This window comes from Hemibagrus wyckioides, linkage group LG08 (genome assembly GCF_019097595.1).
Source record: "Hemibagrus wyckioides isolate EC202008001 linkage group LG08, SWU_Hwy_1.0, whole genome shotgun sequence".
In the NCBI taxonomy this organism is placed as follows: domain Eukaryota; kingdom Metazoa; phylum Chordata; class Actinopteri; order Siluriformes; family Bagridae; genus Hemibagrus; species Hemibagrus wyckioides.
The window spans coordinates 19,883,640-19,901,891 of record NC_080717.1 but is presented as its reverse complement, the minus strand read 5'-3'; the positions used below and the strand labels follow the sequence as shown (position 1 = coordinate 19,901,891).

Here is an 18,252-nt window from a genome sequence, read left to right as displayed (position 1 = left end):
CTTTTATTTTGAAATCGCCTTCACCCGGAAGTGCGACAGATTTCTGCTTTGTTCGGGAGCTTGGGGTCCCAAGGCGCCTAAATACAGCCGTTTAATAATCTTTACACAGTTTTAAGGGTGTACCACGGATTAAGATATGTTTTATCACGTAAATTGCCAATTTATTGGCCGAATATAATATAAATGGATCCACTTTACTGACTTAATGTACTTTTGCAGCTCGTTAATGAAATGAAGTGAAGTGAAGTGAAGTGAAGTGAAGTGGCTAACGCTCGTGCGCTACCTGCTCAGCTGCTCAGATAACTAATGTGGTTGATAATGTAGCCATGTATATGTAGTTGAAAAGATACTGAAGGGTAAAAATTGCTGCCAAAAATGATGTGATTTTTATTTTTTAGATCTCTCTGGAACATGAGATTCTCCTCCATCCTCGATATTTTGGGCCAAATCTGTTAAACACAGTCAAACAGAAGCTGTTTACAGAGGTGGAAGGCACGTGCACGGGAAAGTAAGTCCTGACCAACTCCTCCACTCTTGAGTGTCCCCTCTTGTGTATGGTATTTAGTGGTGTCTCTCTTTCTTTCTTTCCTTCCTTGTTGTAGATATGGCTTTGTCATTGCAGTGACGACAATAGATAATATTGGAGCAGGTGTTATACAACCGGGCGTGGGTTTCGTCTTGTACCCTGTCAAATACAAGGCCATTGTGCTTCGTCCTTTTAAAGGGGAGGTTGTGGATGCAGTGGTCACTCAAGTAAACAAGGTAAACTTCTTTATCAAGGCTCTCCTTTATAATTCCAAAAGATGGATATAGACAGATTTTACAGCACAGTAAGGCTGAGATTTGTTTTATTTGTTATTAATATATAAGACAGAAAACAGAAAGAGTCTGATGAGGGAATGTGTATTTATAGCTGCAATAATGTGAGTGATAACAGGACCTTACTGGTTTTACAGACCTTCCACAATGTAAAATGGAACTATAAGTGGATGAAAAAAACATTTATTGTTGTTCAGTAATAAGTTTAAACATGTAACTGATAGCAAATGTCTGTAGCCTAAGGGGAATAAAACACATTTGGATGTCTTGGTATAGGGAAATAATCACACCAAACTTCTGTTGATAACACTATGTAACAAATTTTTACTTTTTTCTTGTTCACATCCAATTTTCTTATGCACTTCCCATCTTGTGTTACACATAATGTGCATAATCGCAGCAATTTTGTGCTTCAGAATTTGTATTTAGTATTTGAAAATTCGTGTCATCTTTTTACAGGTTGGACTGTTTACAGAAATTGGCCCAATGTCTTGCTTTATCTCCCGTCATGTAAGCTGAAAATTTTACTACTGCTACAAGTGTTTTGAATACCTCAGTATCTTTCATGCAGCCTTGTAGACTCACAACATTAAGTTGTATATGATTCAGATATGAACCCAGTCATAACAGTCAACAGCCCAGTATCTTAATATTATTCTGTCTTCTTTTTGTGTAGTCTATACCATTAGACATGGAATTTGACCCAAACTCTAATCCTCCCTGCTACAAGACGGTGGATGAGGTAAAGTGGAGTAGAGATTTTAATTCTACATTGTTTTAAGGATTTATTCCGTCTTTTATTTTGTAGTTTACTTGTAAATGTTATTTCTTATATAGGACATTGTAATCCAACAAGATGATGAAATTCGACTGAAGATTGTTGGTACTCGAGTAGACAAGAATGATACTGTAAGTAAATTGTTATTTCATATTGCTATAAATCCAGCTATATTAAATATTGGTTGTTTTTTACCCTCTGTGTAGTCACTATTCATTCTCATTTACATTTTTTTAGTTTGCCATTGGATCCCTCGAGGATGATTACCTTGGTAAGTATTTTGGATACTGTTTCTGAATAGTTGCTTTTCTAGAGTTAGTTTATTCTTGGTGCATTAGTGGTACTCTTAAGTCTCACTGAATGGACTAATGGTCTTCATACAATGAATGTTAATTAAATTGGACAGGCTTTTCCCTAATGTCAAGGATAGTTGAAAGTCGGTTAAAAATAACTTTAGTAGTTTGACATGTATTGCTAAAATGAAAATAATGTGCCTGTTTTTTGTCTTTTCAGGTCTTGTTAGTTGATGCGTCTGTCAAAGAGCAGTCATCTTGCAATATGCTTGTACATATATATTTTTTTGCTTCACTGCACTGCTCATCTTTTAAGCAGTGTAGAGCTTGAATAGATACTTTTTTATTGTCGTTTTCCTACAGAACATGTTTAAACATTATTTTTAAGCTGGACCCTCAAACAAAATTGGAACAAGCTGTAAGTAAAGGAACCTTTTAACTGAATTTCAGATCAGCACATGCAGTCTACAATATTATTGGACTTGGCTATAACCTGGAAAAAACTAATGAGGGTCTACATAACTGATGAGTAAAAGAAAGCATTTTGCCATCTATGCATTTTGATGATCAGCTGTAGTCAAGTTTATTCTGCTGTCTGTTAAAGACATCTTTCAGAAAGCTGAGCCTGCTTATTTGCTATATGTATCTTTGGTTTAAATGCCCATCAACATCTGTGTCCATCTTATGACTGTGCTCTACCAACTAAACTGGTATTCTTATATATTGCATCATTTGGTGACTGTAGGCTTTGTTGAAATACAGAATTGATTGTATATACTTATATATACTTATAAACAAGTTGTATATACTTATATAACCTTATAAACAAGTTGTATATACTTATATAACCTTATAAACAAGTTGTATATACTTATATAACCTTATAAACAAGTTGTATATACTTATATAACCTTATAAACAAGTTGTATATACTTATATATACTTATAAACAAGTCTTGTGACCATAACTGTTTTATTGTCATATTTTTTTGCAAGTTTGCTTAATCAAATCATTTCAGAAAATGTGTTATTTGGGTGAAGTAAAATCCCAGATGGATATACATTTATCAATAAGGTGAAAGACTAGGATAATGTTAGTCCCAGTCTATTCCATCAGAAGAAATATTCCACTAAAATGAGCAATGTCCTGTATATACTGTACATGAGGTATAGAAGTGGAAAATGGTTTTAGTTTGACAACATGCATACGAATACAAACTATATTCAGTCTAATGCACAAAATAATGATCTAGGTATTAGTGTTTGTGAAAGCATGAAATTATACTTATTTACTTATACAGTGTAGTGTAAATACTGTTATTCATTTCTTTATGGTATCTTACTTATATCTTTGAAGTCTTCAGTGAGTCAAATTATTTGGCTAAACTTGTTCATAGGTCAACTAAAATGTTGTGATGTTAAAGTTGGTATGTCATGAGGATGCTAGATATGACTTAATATGGTAGTTCACGAGGTTGCTACAGCTGAGGCTGAGATTCATAGATAGATAGATAGATAGACTATATTGAACTCATCAGGAAAATTCAATTTACATACACTACATTTCTACATACACATTCTAAAGATAGCAAATCTCAGTTTTTCCAAATTCCACACATTACATGTTGTTATACTTTCTTTGGCACATCAGTTAAAGCATCTAAATATCATAGATGATTTTTAAATAGTTAAGAGTTTTATTTCAGGTTTAATTCACTATAACAGAATTCTAGTGGGTCAACATCCACTGTGTGGACCAGGGACCACATACACTATATTGTTCATGAAGGATGCATAAAATAAAAGGGTCACCTGCACTTCAAGACAACACTAAAGGAACTTGTGACAAAAATAGTACTGTTTAGCTGTAATGATCAGTGTTCTATATGAAGAAAAGGTGAGGCTTTTAATATGAAAACACTTAACTAAGAAGGGGTTTCAGGTTTTCCCAGAAAAAGGGCTGGTGCGTTTCAGAAAATACTGATGTCATAAAAACCTCATCCATCATCCTAAAAAAATCTAATTTGTTTGCAGCTGGGTCTTCTAGGAGGACCGGACAGTTGAAGACAGGAAAAACATCAGTTAAAATGACCGCTTATTGTGATGTAAAAATAAATAAATAAATGATCAACAGAATTCAAGTGAAAAACAAATAGAAACATTTTAGAAAAAGAAAAATGATCTGGTTCTGTAGGTGCATATACAATTTCATTAATATTTTAAATGTTTTAAACTTTGTTTAAGCACATTTGGGTTGTAATACAGCTTTTGGTCATTTTTATATGAGTTTACCAACCCAGCATATCTTGTGCAATTGTAAAATCAATTTTCCTTGCAGAAATGCTCCAATTTTATCTTCCTTCTTCTTTCTCTCTGTACAGCTCGCTTTAAGTCCACGGGTTTTCATAGTGTCCATTTGTGATGTGTACAATTTTATTTTGCAAAACACTACAGAGTATTTTATTATAGAATGGTATTGAGTTTGATCACGAATGGGTGTTTAGGTGGATGACTCAAATAAATTAATTCACATTATATACATTTTACTATATATATATATATATATATATATATATATATATTTTTTTTTTTTACTATATATATATTTATATATAGTAAAAAAGTCATAAGCGCGATTACTAGGATAAAAAGACCTCTTGTCGGCTTAGATGACGCATTATTTCAGCGACCTACCTCTGCTATACGACATCAACGCGCGCCCTCGCTCTTTCTTTCTCTCTTCCTGAAGATGGCGGCAGGGGTGAGTAAGATGGAAGAAAAGCCGTTTTTCGGAATAGCCTTAAACCTCCCTTTACAATCTTACAGTTATCAGCTCCATCCTCATTCCTGCTGAGTTTATTGTCTTGAAATTACTTTTTGTAAGGTCTATTTAAGCCATAGCACTGTTTATTTTATTATAAAACGCTGCCCATGGCGTCAGTAGTATGTATTATGAATGGGTAGCTGGATGGGAGTAGCACTGAGGCTCTCGGTTTGTGCCACGTTACACCATAACACGCATGTAACGCTTCTTTATCACTGCGGACTCCATCTTAATTCGAATTTATACAGTCTTTAGACATCATAATTATGGTTTAAACCTAGTAATAATTTTGTTTTATTAGTTGACTTGCTCTGTTTAGGTTTGGATGCTAGTTGGATAACGTTAGCTGTGTCAGACTATGGCTGTGTACCAACTGGAGCAATACTACCTAAGCAAGTGCTCTAAAATATTTTACACCCTGTATAATTAACTACATGCCTAACAAGGAGCCATCTGGCTTTACATTAATGCATTTGTAGTCATGCCCCCAAAGATATGAGTTTATCACTGCATAGTTTTTTTTTTTTTCCCCCTGTAAAGCTCATGTTTGCTTTGTGATACTAACATACTGTTGTCCACAGACTCTCTACACGTACCCTGAGAACTGGAGGGCTTTTAAGGCCCAGATTGCAGCCCAGTACAGTGGGGCTCGCCTGAAGGTGGCAAGCTCCCCCCCTGCCTTCACCTTTGGGCAGACGAACCGCTCCCCTGCTTTCCTCAGCAACTTTCCCTTGGGCAAGGTTGGCACATGCTCTGTCTTCAGCCTGTTTGAATGTTCTCTACAACGGATTTATTTTAATTTCTTACTTCATTTGTTTACTGTTTGCCTTTGTCTTTAGGTTCCAGCTTACCAGGGTGATGATGGTTTCTGTCTGTTTGAGAGCAATGCCATTGCTCATTACTGTAAGCATCATCTTACATTTATATTTGACATTTGGCAGACGCTCTTATCCAGAGCCATGTACAAAAGTGCTTTGAAGTCTCTATCAATGAATACATTAACACTGGTTCAGTAGGTCACAGAGGTAGGATACCATTAGCCTAAAAACTGAGTTGGTTTTAAGAATGGAGTAGCTCTGAACATGTGTAGCTAAAATTGTTTTTTTTAAATGTCTTTTATTAATCTGTGACAACCTCTTGCCTGACATCAATTGGTTTAAATGCATAATTATACAAACCAGGTTTTGTGTCTGTAATAAGATTTTTGTTTTTCATTGATGCAGAGTGGACAAGTAGGATAAAGTTCTCCTCCCTATTGACATTCTCAAACAAGTTTTTTATTTGGTTTAAACGTTTTAATTGTTTGGCTGACTAACTAGTTCTTCTAATTTAGATAATTACTGTCTCCTGCATTGTATGTAGTTGTTTGTCATTCATTCACACTAATAATTCAACCTAGTAAGTAATGTTCTACCACAGTTACTTGAGCTTCAGGAATGAGAGTGAGAAACACAGATGAAACTAAATGCAGCTCAGAGCTTCCAATTGTCTGCATCATGTCCATGATGTACTGAAATACTGCTATTTATCTGGGCATGAACAGTATTTTGATGTTTGTATTGTCCATTCTGCTTCTCTGGTAGTGAGCAATGATGCCCTCCGTGGCAGCACTCCTCAAGCGAGTGCCCAGGTACTGCAGTGGGTCAACTTTGCTGATTCTGAGATCATCCCTCCTGCCAGCGCCTGGGTCTTCCCAACACTGGGCATCATGCAGTTCAACAAACAGGTCTGTAGTTTTTGCTGTTTTGCTTCTGGAATTAGATTAATAATAATTCATACCACCTTATTCCAGTTTTATTACAAATTGTTCCCTTTCCTGGGTTTCTATGTGTCTAGGCCACAGAACAGGCCAAAGAGGAGGTGAAGCGTGTGCTTACTGTTCTGAACCAGCACTTAAACACTCGCACTTTTCTGGTTGGCGAGAGAGTCAGTCTGGCTGACATCACTGTGGTGTGCTCTCTACTCTGGCTCTACAAGCAGGTAAAGTTTATAATGTTTTCTTTAAGGTTTCTTTTGACTTTTTATGCGCTTGTAGAATGTGTTCAGTTTCTCCAATTGGCTGTGCTACAGGCTGTGCTAGAAAAGCATATTAGACATCTGTACTCTCACCTGGCAATCTCTGGTAGAATAATTCTAGTTAGCTAGTTTTGCATTGGACAGTATGGTGGACAATACTGACTAATCTGAACCCAGGACTATGTATCCTGGCTGAGTGTGTTTCCCATAAATACTATGAACTTTGTGGTGGATTATATTTGCTCTAAAGAAAACTCAAGCTAAGTTGTAAAAATGAGTAGCATCATCATCCTGCACATGGTAGTATGTTGATCATGAGATGATTGATGATCTTGGTAATGAATGTCCCCCAGTGCAATATAACAGGCTGTTTAGGTTAATTTCAGTCAAAAGAATGCATATTTAACAATTTTGTTTCTGTATGGTCTGAACACTGTCATTCCTGTGACTGGTTCTCAAAATGCTGTGTATTGTGTAAACTATGTTGTGCTGTTCTTATGCCCTCTGTAGGAAATGCATTGATTTAAGGCTTTAGAATCTTGTGGAAATTGTTGATGGGAACAAGTAAAAAATAGATTTGGATCAGAATATGGATGGAAACAGATCTGAATCATACTAACTGTAGATAATTTATTTCAGGGCTGAAGCCTTTCGTGCAAATATTCTGCTACAAATAGTCAAATAAGGCAGGAGTTTGAGTTCTGTTGAGTAAATAATACTGGGAGAAATTATATTCACAGTTAAATTTCAGGAAATACTGCAATACTTGTTTTATATGGATGGTGAGGTATATTGTGCATTTTGTTTTGTGTGATTAACTCTGCAGAACATTTTTATAAAATCCTTCTCATCTAGAAGTTTTGTGGTGTCAAATTGATATCCATCATCTGGGCTGTTTGGGTTTTTAAAAAAAAAAAATTTTAAAACCATAACTGTTCTGTTATGAAATTTTTAAGCTGTGAGCCAAACTAGTATTAATTGCTGTTTCTGCTCTGAGTCTGTTCCTGTGTAAAGAATGCTTGCCAGCTTCCCATACCCAAGAGGCTAGGACAGATGTAAAAGTGCTGTGCTGTTAAACCTGTTAATACACCTTTGAACATGTTCAGACTGACTTGCTTTGCTTAATTAAAGGATATGGTCCAGAACTGTGGGAAGATATTCATTTCCAGGAAAAGTAGTCACAGTTAGGGTTTACAGGCAACCATTTGATATTTCTTGCTTTTCATAGGTTCTTGAGCCTGCCTTCCGTCAGCCCTACCCCAACGTCAATCGCTGGTTTGTGACCTGCATCAATCAGCCCCAGTTTAAAGCTGTTCTTGGAGAAGTCAAGCTCTGTGAGAAGATGGCTCAGTTTGATGGTAATATGCTATGTCTGACTTGCAGTCTTAGCTGACCTTAGCTGGACACTCAGTCTATTTAGTTTTTATATGATTATTTGATCCTAAGAACTTTTATTTAAAAATGATGCTTGCATTCCTGTTTCAGCAGCATGGTCAATTCTGCTGGAGTAAAAACAGGAATTTACACATACAGGCAACTGGCAGATTGCCTCAGATAGCAGTTTTCCCCCCTTTATTTTCTTTCTTTCTTTTTAAACTTTGCGTTCATTTTTTTTCCCCTCACACTGTAAACACAAAATGCGTACAGCATGGACTGGAGGAAAGTTTTATTGCTGTGGGAAAATGATGGTTAATTGTGCCACACAAGATCTTTGTTAACTTGTATATTCATTATTAAAAATTAGTTGCAGTTTAGCTGACCTAGCCCAACTAAAATTGCCCCTATGTTTCACTTTAGGCTGGAGAATTGCACTCAATTTTTGGTTCTGTTTTTTTTGTAGCTAAGAAATTTGCAGAGAACCAGCCCAAGAAGGAGGCTCCATCCAAGAAGGAGAAAGCTGGAAAGGAGGCTGGTAAGCAGCAGCCCCAACAACAGCAGGAGAAAAAGGAGAAGAAGAAGGAGGAGAAAAAACCTGCCCCTCCAGCTGAGGAGATGGATGAGTGTGAAGCTGCACTTGCCTCTGAACCAAAAACCAAGGACCCATTTGCTCACCTCCCAAAGACGTAAATTAATAATTTTGTTTTTGGCATATAAATACTCTAAATATTGATTTTGAAATACAGACTGGTATAGGAAACATTGTGTAATACACTAATATGAAATGTATAGTGGTACATAATTCAGGGTTTTTGAAGCCTGACCCACTTTTGTTTTATTTACCCCCAGCTCATTTGTGTTGGATGAGTTCAAGAGAAAGTACTCTAATGAGGACACACTGACTGTGGCTATCCCGCACTTCTGGGAAAACTTTGACCGTGAGGGCTTTTCTATCTGGTATAGCGAATACCGCTTTCCAGAGGAGCTGACCATGACCTTCATGAGCTGCAATCTTATCACGGGTATGTGCAGGGCATGCTGACAGCAACTTCATGTTTTTGCTGAGCTTTGAATGTTTCTAGTTTATATCAAGTCACTTGAATCTCCAGATTCTACCAATTAGTACTGTGAAACTGAGACTTTGCTTGTTGTATGTCTTGTAATGTATGTCTCGTGAATAGGGCTGATCAAGGTGATGCAGCATTAATGCTGTGATCAATAATGTATACTTTTGAGATGGAGACAGTCAGTGGGGAGAAAATTGCTTGTAATTTAAGAATGTTATATTGTATTTATGACCACAGTGGTGCTTTCCTTCTTTTTTTCATGTTTATGTAGAAATAAGATTCATCACTGAACTTTCACATGTCAGAAATGCCACTGGGGTTGAAACAAAAAAAGGCCTTCCATTAATTTGCTTCACATCACTTGAAATGTTATCTTAATGGCATTTTGCACTGTTAATATGTTGGTATTGATTTATTTATTTTTTTTAATTTTTGGGCATGACCTGTGTGCATGCCCTATTGGATTAATAACATGTGATTTAAGTCACCCTGTTTGTTCTGTTTTAGGAATGTTCCAGCGGCTTGATAAACTGAGGAAGAATGCTTTTGCTAGCGTCATTCTGTTTGGCACGAACAACGACAGTTCTATCTCTGGCATTTGGGTTTTCAGAGGCCAAGATCTAGCTTTCACAGTAAGTCACTTCACTTTTTTTTTTTTTTTTTTAAGTTTTGGGATTATTTTAGCAGATTGCTTCATCTGCAGCAGTGATATTTGCAATGTTCTTCCTAAAAAAGGCTTTTTGGTTTTGCTTGGTCTGTTTTTATAGGTTTACCGCTTGTAGTATTGCATCTTGTGGTGTGTGTTGTGAATTTTAATTTGTCCAGTTAATGGTATGTCTTATTCATATAAATGAGCATTCTTAAAGTGCTTATTCCCCTTTTTTCTTGTTTCAGCTGTCTGACGACTGGCAGATTGACTATGAGTCCTATAACTGGCGTAAGCTGGATGTGGACAGCGAGGAGTGCAAGACCATGGTGAAGGAATACTTTGCATGGGAGGGCGAATTCAAGCATGTAGGCAAACCTTTCAGTCAGGGCAAGATCTTCAAGTGAGCTGTGGTGGCACTTAGCAACTATCAATACCTGAATCAGAGGACATGGGGGGGGGGGGAAGGAGGAACTGAAATATCAAGTTGGAGGGTGTTGCATTCTAAGGTGTTGAATTGAGGAAAAAATAAAAGTACTTTTCACAATCCCATTTGGTTTATTTATTTCTTTTTATACTTTTATAGTTTTGTTGCATGCTACTCTAAAAGGGCTGAATGTTAAAACTGAGTGGAGATGACTGTGAATATATGCATGTGGCAGTGTATATAAGGTAGCAGGTTGTTTGAGTATTGCAAGGCTTTTTTAATTTGTTAAATAATTGCAAAGGACATGTAATTGGTCAAATATGTGAAACATGTAACTGCTGACAAATTCTGTTGACGTTTACTAAACACCCCTTATAAAACTAAACACTTAATGCTATGTAGTGGCTCAGCTTGGTACAGGTTTGTAGCAATTTTTGCACTACACAGTTGCAGCTTTCCATCTGCTCAGCTTTGCTCCTCTCATGGCTGTTTACTTTCCAAAGAGTTAACACAGATCATGTGTCATGCGAGTCATTATTCCTTTCCCAGTGCACACCCATGCTTAACCACACCCTACCTGCTTCAAGGGTATTATAACATAATTGTAATAAAATGGATATGTTTCTGTAAAGCAGCAGAGGGCGCTCAAAGCTGCAAATAGGAGGATGCGTCTCACGCTCCTAAAATGGAGACCAGCTCTTAAGAACTAAAGTTACTGACTTTGTGTTCTTAAAATGGAGTTCATACATGGCTTTTAAAAGTCGAGAAGCATTTTTAACTTTGCAAATGTATTTAGTCTTTTCAAAGCTATAAGTGAAAGGTTAATGGATTCTTGTGAAGAGTAAAATTGATCTTTTTCAACAGTGAAGCTTTATTTTCTGGAAGCATGAAATGAGCTATGCTTGAATATGGGACATAGTTGTTTTAAAGGTTATGCACATAACACATTAATCAGGCTTTGTGATAGTTTTATTAAATGTTGCACAAACATGATACAAGCTGTGACAAGTATCCCCATCTCCACACTTATTCATGATTGCCACCTTGAATTATTTATTATATAGTCCTCTGTATGTGTTGAAATGTGTGCATTGTAATTACTACAATTTAGACCTCCCTAGGATCAAAATAATTCACTTTGTTTTTTCTTGTCCCCAAGGCTGATGGGACACACCTAAATTAAGAAGTAGTTACCTGAATCACATGTCTACAGTGCTGATAAAGAATTAATGTTTTATTGGAGTGACAAACAAAAGCTGATATAAAAAAAATCCAGTATGCTCCATATGCCAGACATTAAACCAGTACAAATACAATAAGTGTTCATGGTGGAGTTGGGTTGCCCGTTTACCCCCAAGCATAGAGTAGTTTGCATAAAACAGGCATGTCCACTGACACACCCTGGAGCCTGGTGGAGTCACAAGTAAGCCTGCAAACCACAGGAATAAGATTCCCATTCCTTCAGGACTGGTGTACATGTATGCATATGACTTGTAGACAATATACATTTACTTTTCTGTCAGTTTGTCATTTGGAGCAAGAAAGAAAAAAAAAACTGTTATTGCAAGTGCATATGGTGTACACATGGGGGTGCAAGAACTTGGAATCACTGATGTTACTTTAGTTTGCACACCATTTTATACCTCTCCAGGTATGCTTAAATACTTGCTTACACTTTATTGAAATGCTTTCTTATACACTATACCACCTTATCCTGTGAATGTGAAAGCCTGTCTGTATTTTTAGGTTTGTTCAGAAATGCTGCAAGCCTTCTACATGTCAAAGCTGATCTCGTGATGGGATTAGGAATTACCATAACTTTTATTCATTGTAAATGCACAGTAGTTTAACCCATTTTCATTGCCACATTAAAGGGGAGTCTATGTGAATGGCCAGTGCTGAACAAACATTAAATCAATTCATTGAGATGAGTGTTAGGAAGTCGTAATCCTGCACCTGTAATCACAAAAGGTCAGTTCTGTGTGTTGATATAATTCTCAGGAGGTGGTGTGTTTCACAACCATTTGGCGTGCAGGGAGGGACTGGATTTCATCAGCTGTAGCAGACTCTTTGAAAGGTAGAGCTCTACCTTTACCATAAATAATTTCAATGGTTATCAAGGCTGCAAGCTTTATGCCATACTGAGATCCAGATTCTCTATGAACAGTAAAAGCAGAGATCATTCTACAGGATTGCTGCTAAACCCATCAGTTGAGTTTCATGAATTCAGTCTTCTCAATGTTGTAGTCTATAAGCCTGAATGTATGTTGAGATCTATTGAGCAAGATTTGAATTAGGGCTCTCCCCACCAGAATGAATAACTTTGCCTTGGCACTCTCTTAAGGTGGGGCTGAGATGATGTCAGAATATCTTGCAACAATAGACGTTCCAAAATGCAACACAGTCACCAGAAAAGATTTCCCCCATTAATTATGTCTAATGGTATGCAGACTGTTTCACTATACTATAAATCTAGGCATCTCAGCAGCTGTAGCACTTCCACCATACTTTAAATTATTAACCTTTTGAAACTGTAGCCGAAAATGTGTATTCTGTAGACACTTCAGGACAAGGCTAATCAGTAGCAACACTTCTTACCTTGTGACTACATTTGGGAGGAACCTAAGTACCAGGAGAAACTAGATTAACCTGGTAACTATATTCACCTAAAGGTTACTGCACTATATATTGAATGTATACTTTATAGTATTTAAGTACTTTAAGTAATAATTAACAGTGTACTATAAATGGCATAGTCCTATTTGCACATTTAGCAATTATTTGTGAAAAAATGAACTGCTCCAAACTTTTTTAGGGAGTTTCCTGTTAGCTGTGGAGCCTTGAGCAGCTTCTTATTTCACTCATTAGGTAAAGCATATTTAATCAGTACCTGTGTGACTATTGGTTAAAGAAGTCTGAGACACATCTAATTGTTCATTGAAGGCCAAGATTAACTGATTAACCTGGAGTCAGGTGTGGCTCCTTATTGGTTGGACCAAAAACCTGCAGCCAACTTTTGTGGAAAACTTTGGATGTCACTCTAGAGCAGGTTGTGGTAAAAAGTACCAAGAGATATAACCAGTCAATTATTGCATGGGTGGCTGCAGGTTTTTATTCAAACCAGGCAGGAGCCACACCCAATTCTACTTGTTTAATCATCTGGTCTCTATGTTCAGACCAGTAGATTAGATTTGTTTGGTGTGTGCATGCTTTGCCTACAAACCTACAAACAACATTGAACACATCTAGGTTAGTACTGTAACCATCATTTATCACAAGGTTTACAGATGATCCTCCTTGCTTGAACTTGCCAGATTTCTAACAAAACTGCTAATTAAACTAGATTATGATTTGAGAGACTGTCCAGTATCATAAACCTTATTTTGTTCTGTCTAGTTAAAGCCAGTAGTGTATGGATTGTCTTTAATTTAGAAGTTAAAGGCAAGTCTCATTCAATTTGTTATTTGATTCTGGGGTTATATAGAACCTCAGGGGAGGGTGGAAACCTGTGAACAGCAAGGGAAAAAAAAAAGAAAAGGGGAAGTGAGTGATGGAACATATGCCAAAAACTCCCTTGGTTTTGGAAAGCTGGTCATGGCTTCCTCTCTGCTTCCTTTGTATTTGTTCACTCACTTCAGAGTTTAAATGGCTTCTAAAAAAATCTTCATGGCTTGTTTGAGTTATAATCTTGAATTTCTCACCTCTATTCCCATATCTGTCAAACATGTGCACACACACGTACACACAAGCCCAACCAGTTCCCTTCTGCCTTCTTGGCTGCATGAGGTTGTCCCCGCCCATCTCTTTCCCCAGCACATACCTCCTGTCTGAGATCTGCTGGTCTGCAACAGGCTGGTGCTAGGAAGTATGACACTGAGTGAGCATGACTAAAGCTGTCTGAATTATACATTCACTTTAAATATGTCCCACGTGAAGGCACAACTGTGGTATGCATATGTTTGACACATCTAAAAAGAGAGAGGTCATGGACAACTTCAGAACTTACAATGCCTATTTTGAATTACGTGGAGAACTATTTTATGTTTACAGTGTAGTTAAGTTACACTTTTTGAACGGCAGCAGAGCTAAAGCAGAGATGACATTCCTCTTGATTTTTCTATGTACCTTAAAAATAAGCAATTATTAAAAGCAAATTTTAGATTCTTGGAGCTGTTTAAAGTGCAGGGGGAGGGGGGTGTATGAGAGGAGAGTCTACATAGTATATTATCTCTGGAAGTAGTTTGCACTGTGTTGTTCTGATATTGGGATTTTCCCCTAGAGTCAGTCACCATGCTGTTCTGCCAGGAAAAAATAACAAGCCTTGTTTGGAAGCAGGTCAAGAAAAACTGTGTTGAAAAAACATCTCTCCAACACTCCTGTTTAGAATCAGATATAAACCACCTAATCTTATATACAGGCTTTAAATTGTGTTATAGTATACATTTCTCTGGTGTTAATGTTAAGACTGTGTGCTGTGCAAAAGTCATGTTTGTATATGCGGATAAACAAGGCAGAAAAAATGCCTTTCTAAAATATTTTAAAATTCCAGAAAAGGGGTTGGAGGTCAGGGTCCTGCAGGGAAATATGTGGAAGGCAACTCAACTTGAATCGTCCCCTTCCATTAAGCAAATGTTGAGTTTTCAAACACTTTGGCTTACATTTTTAATGTTATTTTGATGCATGGCAAATGCTTTGTAGTGTTCACCCCTAAAAAAGGATTTTGCTGGATGATTAGAGGCATTAGAGAGAAGAGAGAAAACAGACAGCCCCTGCATGTTGGGACTTGAGACCCCATACATAGCTGTTTAAGCTCAGATTACCAAAGGGGGAGGTGGCGCACAAGAGTGCGTGGTCCTATCCACAAAACTTCTACAATACATCAAATTGTCAGAGAAGAAAAGTTGAAATTGGCTAAAAAGATGTCTTGAACTTTATGCTGGTCTAATCTGTGATTTAATAAGCAAACAGCAGCATATTTCTTGAGTATTCACAATGTACATCATAGGTGCACACACTCCCATCTCAAATATTTGCAGCCAGAACCCCTTAACTGTAAAATAAACTCCATTAATCCCTTCAAGATTTATTTTATGAACGTAACCTATTCAAATACTATGTTTCTTACTTAAATTTGATAATTATTTGATATTTGATAATTATAATAATTTGGAATATGATTTAGGTCCTATTAGAAATGGCCATTACATTGCAACCTTGTACATGAGGCACACCTTCTCAACTTTATCATTGTCACAAAAGCTTGACAATAGTGTAAACACATCCATCATGATTTAACCCAGCATGTGCCAGTATTTTTGTGGTATGAATGCAGAGCATGTCAAGAACAGCATTACATAGGCTAATCAGCAAACACCTGCATGTATGCTTTTACAGATTTACATCTGTAAATAAGCATAATTAGACTTTTTTCACTGTAGGGTGGTTGATTATCATCTGACTCAGTGACAGATTAATACTTTAAATAATTTTGTATGTAACCAGAATAGTAATGTAGTAGTTACCTCACGCATTTGCCAAATCAAAACGGTCACAATCCAAAAATGAACATGTGTAGAATTCCCAGTTCAATATAACATAAAATATCAAGTGAAATGATTCCTTCTATCATGTTGTGTCTAATATGAGGTGCGGTCCAAAAGCTGAGCACGCTGTATATTTTGAGTTGAGATATTGTTTACTTTACCACATTGCTTCAATAAGTGGTTAGGCAAGTTACTGCCCAAGGATATATGCTACTCAAAGCATAGGGCCTGTACCAACAGAGTACCATGTGAACATGTAAAACTTCTTATTAAATGAATACAAAGTCAGTCAAATGAATACTACTTCCTATTCTTGCCATTTAAGTTTTTTCCTTTCACTATTTCCTAAGGTTTATCTTTGTTGTAGACGATGCAAATACAAGTACTTGGGAGGTTGGGTGTGGCGCTGATTTAAATGGGTCACATTAACGTGATCTGAAAGTCTGACTTCCTCTTTTGGGTTTTGTGTAAACTGGTTTTTGGAAGCTTTGTTGTCACTCCATAGCAACTGGTTTTTATCATTGAATGCAACTTTAGTACAAAACACATTAGCAACACATTACAGCATATTCATATCAGTTAGGATGGTGGTGGTGATGCTGGAATTGGGGTGGTACTAACCTGAACATAAAATTTATTAAAAACCCTGAAGTGATTTAAAATGTATTTATTTATTTACTTATTTATTGAAAAATAATTTGACATCATTGAATCTAAAAAAGCAAGAATTCAACAATTCAAGAAAAAAACTTGAATAAAACAGTAACACATTTGAGTTTCAGCAAATACACAAAATATTTTTAACTACCATGCATATTAAATATTAATTTTAAATGCATAATGCATATTAATGCATATTAAATTTAAAAATTAAATCAATTCAAATTAATTTATTTATCTAAAACATGCATGCAGATTGTTGTGAAGGACACTACCTAAAGTATTCACATTTAATATCACCGTGACACACGACACCCCAATCGTGGAATTGCCCGTGACAAAATAAAAGGAATCTGAAACTGCTGTATACTTAGTAGCTTCCTTTTTCAGGATTATGGATGAATCATTCTGTGCCACTCAGCATTTACCACAACTTTCAGAATGTCAGATTTTTGTCTAAATTTGTTTGCATTGTTTCTTTCTACTGGAACAAAGATTGAAGGACCTGCTCAGGTTTTTAATGAAAGGCATTGTTCTTATGTTTTATGTACTTAACAGGGTGAAACCTAATTGATGATGTTTTTAGGCTCATCAGTTTATCCTTGCAAGTTTAACCAGTTTCTCAAAAGATTGGCATACCAAAATCTTGTCAGTTTGAAATGATTATCACTCTGTATGCTTCTGACGTAGTGCTCAAAAACTAAAACTTTGATAAATATCAGAGTTCACCACTTAAGTCTTCAAATGTCCTGCACTGATCTCACACTACTCTGTATTCACATTATGTACTCCTGTGTCCCATGTAGTATGTATTGCACCATGATCCTGCAAAAATGGCATGCCATTCGACATGTAATATACAAGTCATATGAAAGTTATTTAATGTTTACAGCAGCATCTTTAGATAATGTTGACAATTTTGATGACGTTCTCTGTCCTTAGACTAACGTGCCTTTTCAAATGATACATTGTAAGTCTTGTGTTAACCTGTGCAAGATTTGAGGTGTATACCATTCACAGCAGATTGAAACTGTCAAAATGAAACTATGGCTGGAATGGAATGCTCATAGGAGGCCTCTTGTTAAAAAGAAAAAAAAAAACGAAAAGGGAGCAAAACTGTAAATAAGAGGCAGTCATATACTGACTGCTTATATTTTATTTAAGAAGAGACTAATTCTCTTGGTACTGTTTAAAGGTCTTAAACCACACAAGTGTTTTGCTGTACAACATTGTAGATTAATTACTATTCAATATTAATATAGTAACAGTAACAAAATAAAAGTGCATTTTGCAAGTTATTATATTTTGTGTGATTCCTAGAAGAACATGTTTGCTTTGCAACCCTCTGCTTAGGGGAAACTCAGCTGTTCTTTGCGTTTGTTAAATTCCACCACCATCTCATCACTCACTATTCGTTGATGAAGTACGTCAGGTGTGTTAGTGCTGCAACATTTGTTAACTGGATGGAAATTACAAATACCAAGGTGTCACGCAAAGAGGTTTAAAATGACAAAGCCAAACATTTGTTGTTATTGTCCGTGATAAACAGTCAATCAAACTAAACATTTACAATGTGATATGTAAATGACCATGCAGAAATTTGTGAAAGTTGTGTGTATATAATGTAGCATAAGACCCCAAAATGTCCTGAATCATAAATTTAATCATCCCTTAATTTCCATTAAAAGACGGTAAGAAATAAGTTGCTTGCTTAGCATCTTGGCATCATTTTTCCTTGTTAGGAAAAGTATCAGTATGTCAAAAGAATCAGAGAAGAACCCTACTCCCTTTTGTGAAAGGTT

At 36.4% G+C, this 18,252-nt stretch overlaps 2 protein-coding genes across 2 annotated transcripts; both read left to right on the top strand.

Annotated features, from left to right (window-relative positions):
- LOC131357342 (DNA-directed RNA polymerase II subunit RPB7-like) lies at nt 1-2,858 on the top strand. The gene is made up of 8 exons (XM_058396269.1): nt 1-148; nt 399-508; nt 603-762; nt 1,279-1,329; nt 1,496-1,561; nt 1,657-1,728; nt 1,835-1,868; nt 2,111-2,858. The coding sequence occupies exons 1-8, from the start codon at nt 137-139 to the stop codon at nt 2,122-2,124; spliced, it is 519 nt and encodes a 172-aa protein (XP_058252252.1). The 5' UTR covers nt 1-136; the 3' UTR covers nt 2,125-2,858.
- Nucleotides 2,859-4,579: 1,721 nt separating this feature from the next.
- On the top strand, nt 4,580-10,369 carry eef1g (eukaryotic translation elongation factor 1 gamma). Its single transcript, XM_058397365.1, has 10 exons — nt 4,580-4,651; nt 5,296-5,454; nt 5,554-5,617; nt 6,298-6,440; nt 6,551-6,694; nt 7,959-8,088; nt 8,571-8,793; nt 8,957-9,129; nt 9,682-9,806; nt 10,069-10,369. Exons 1-10 carry the CDS (start codon nt 4,640-4,642, stop codon nt 10,225-10,227), a joined length of 1,332 nt encoding a protein of 443 aa, XP_058253348.1. The 5' UTR covers nt 4,580-4,639; the 3' UTR covers nt 10,228-10,369.
- Nucleotides 10,370-18,252: the final 7,883 nt, after the last annotated feature.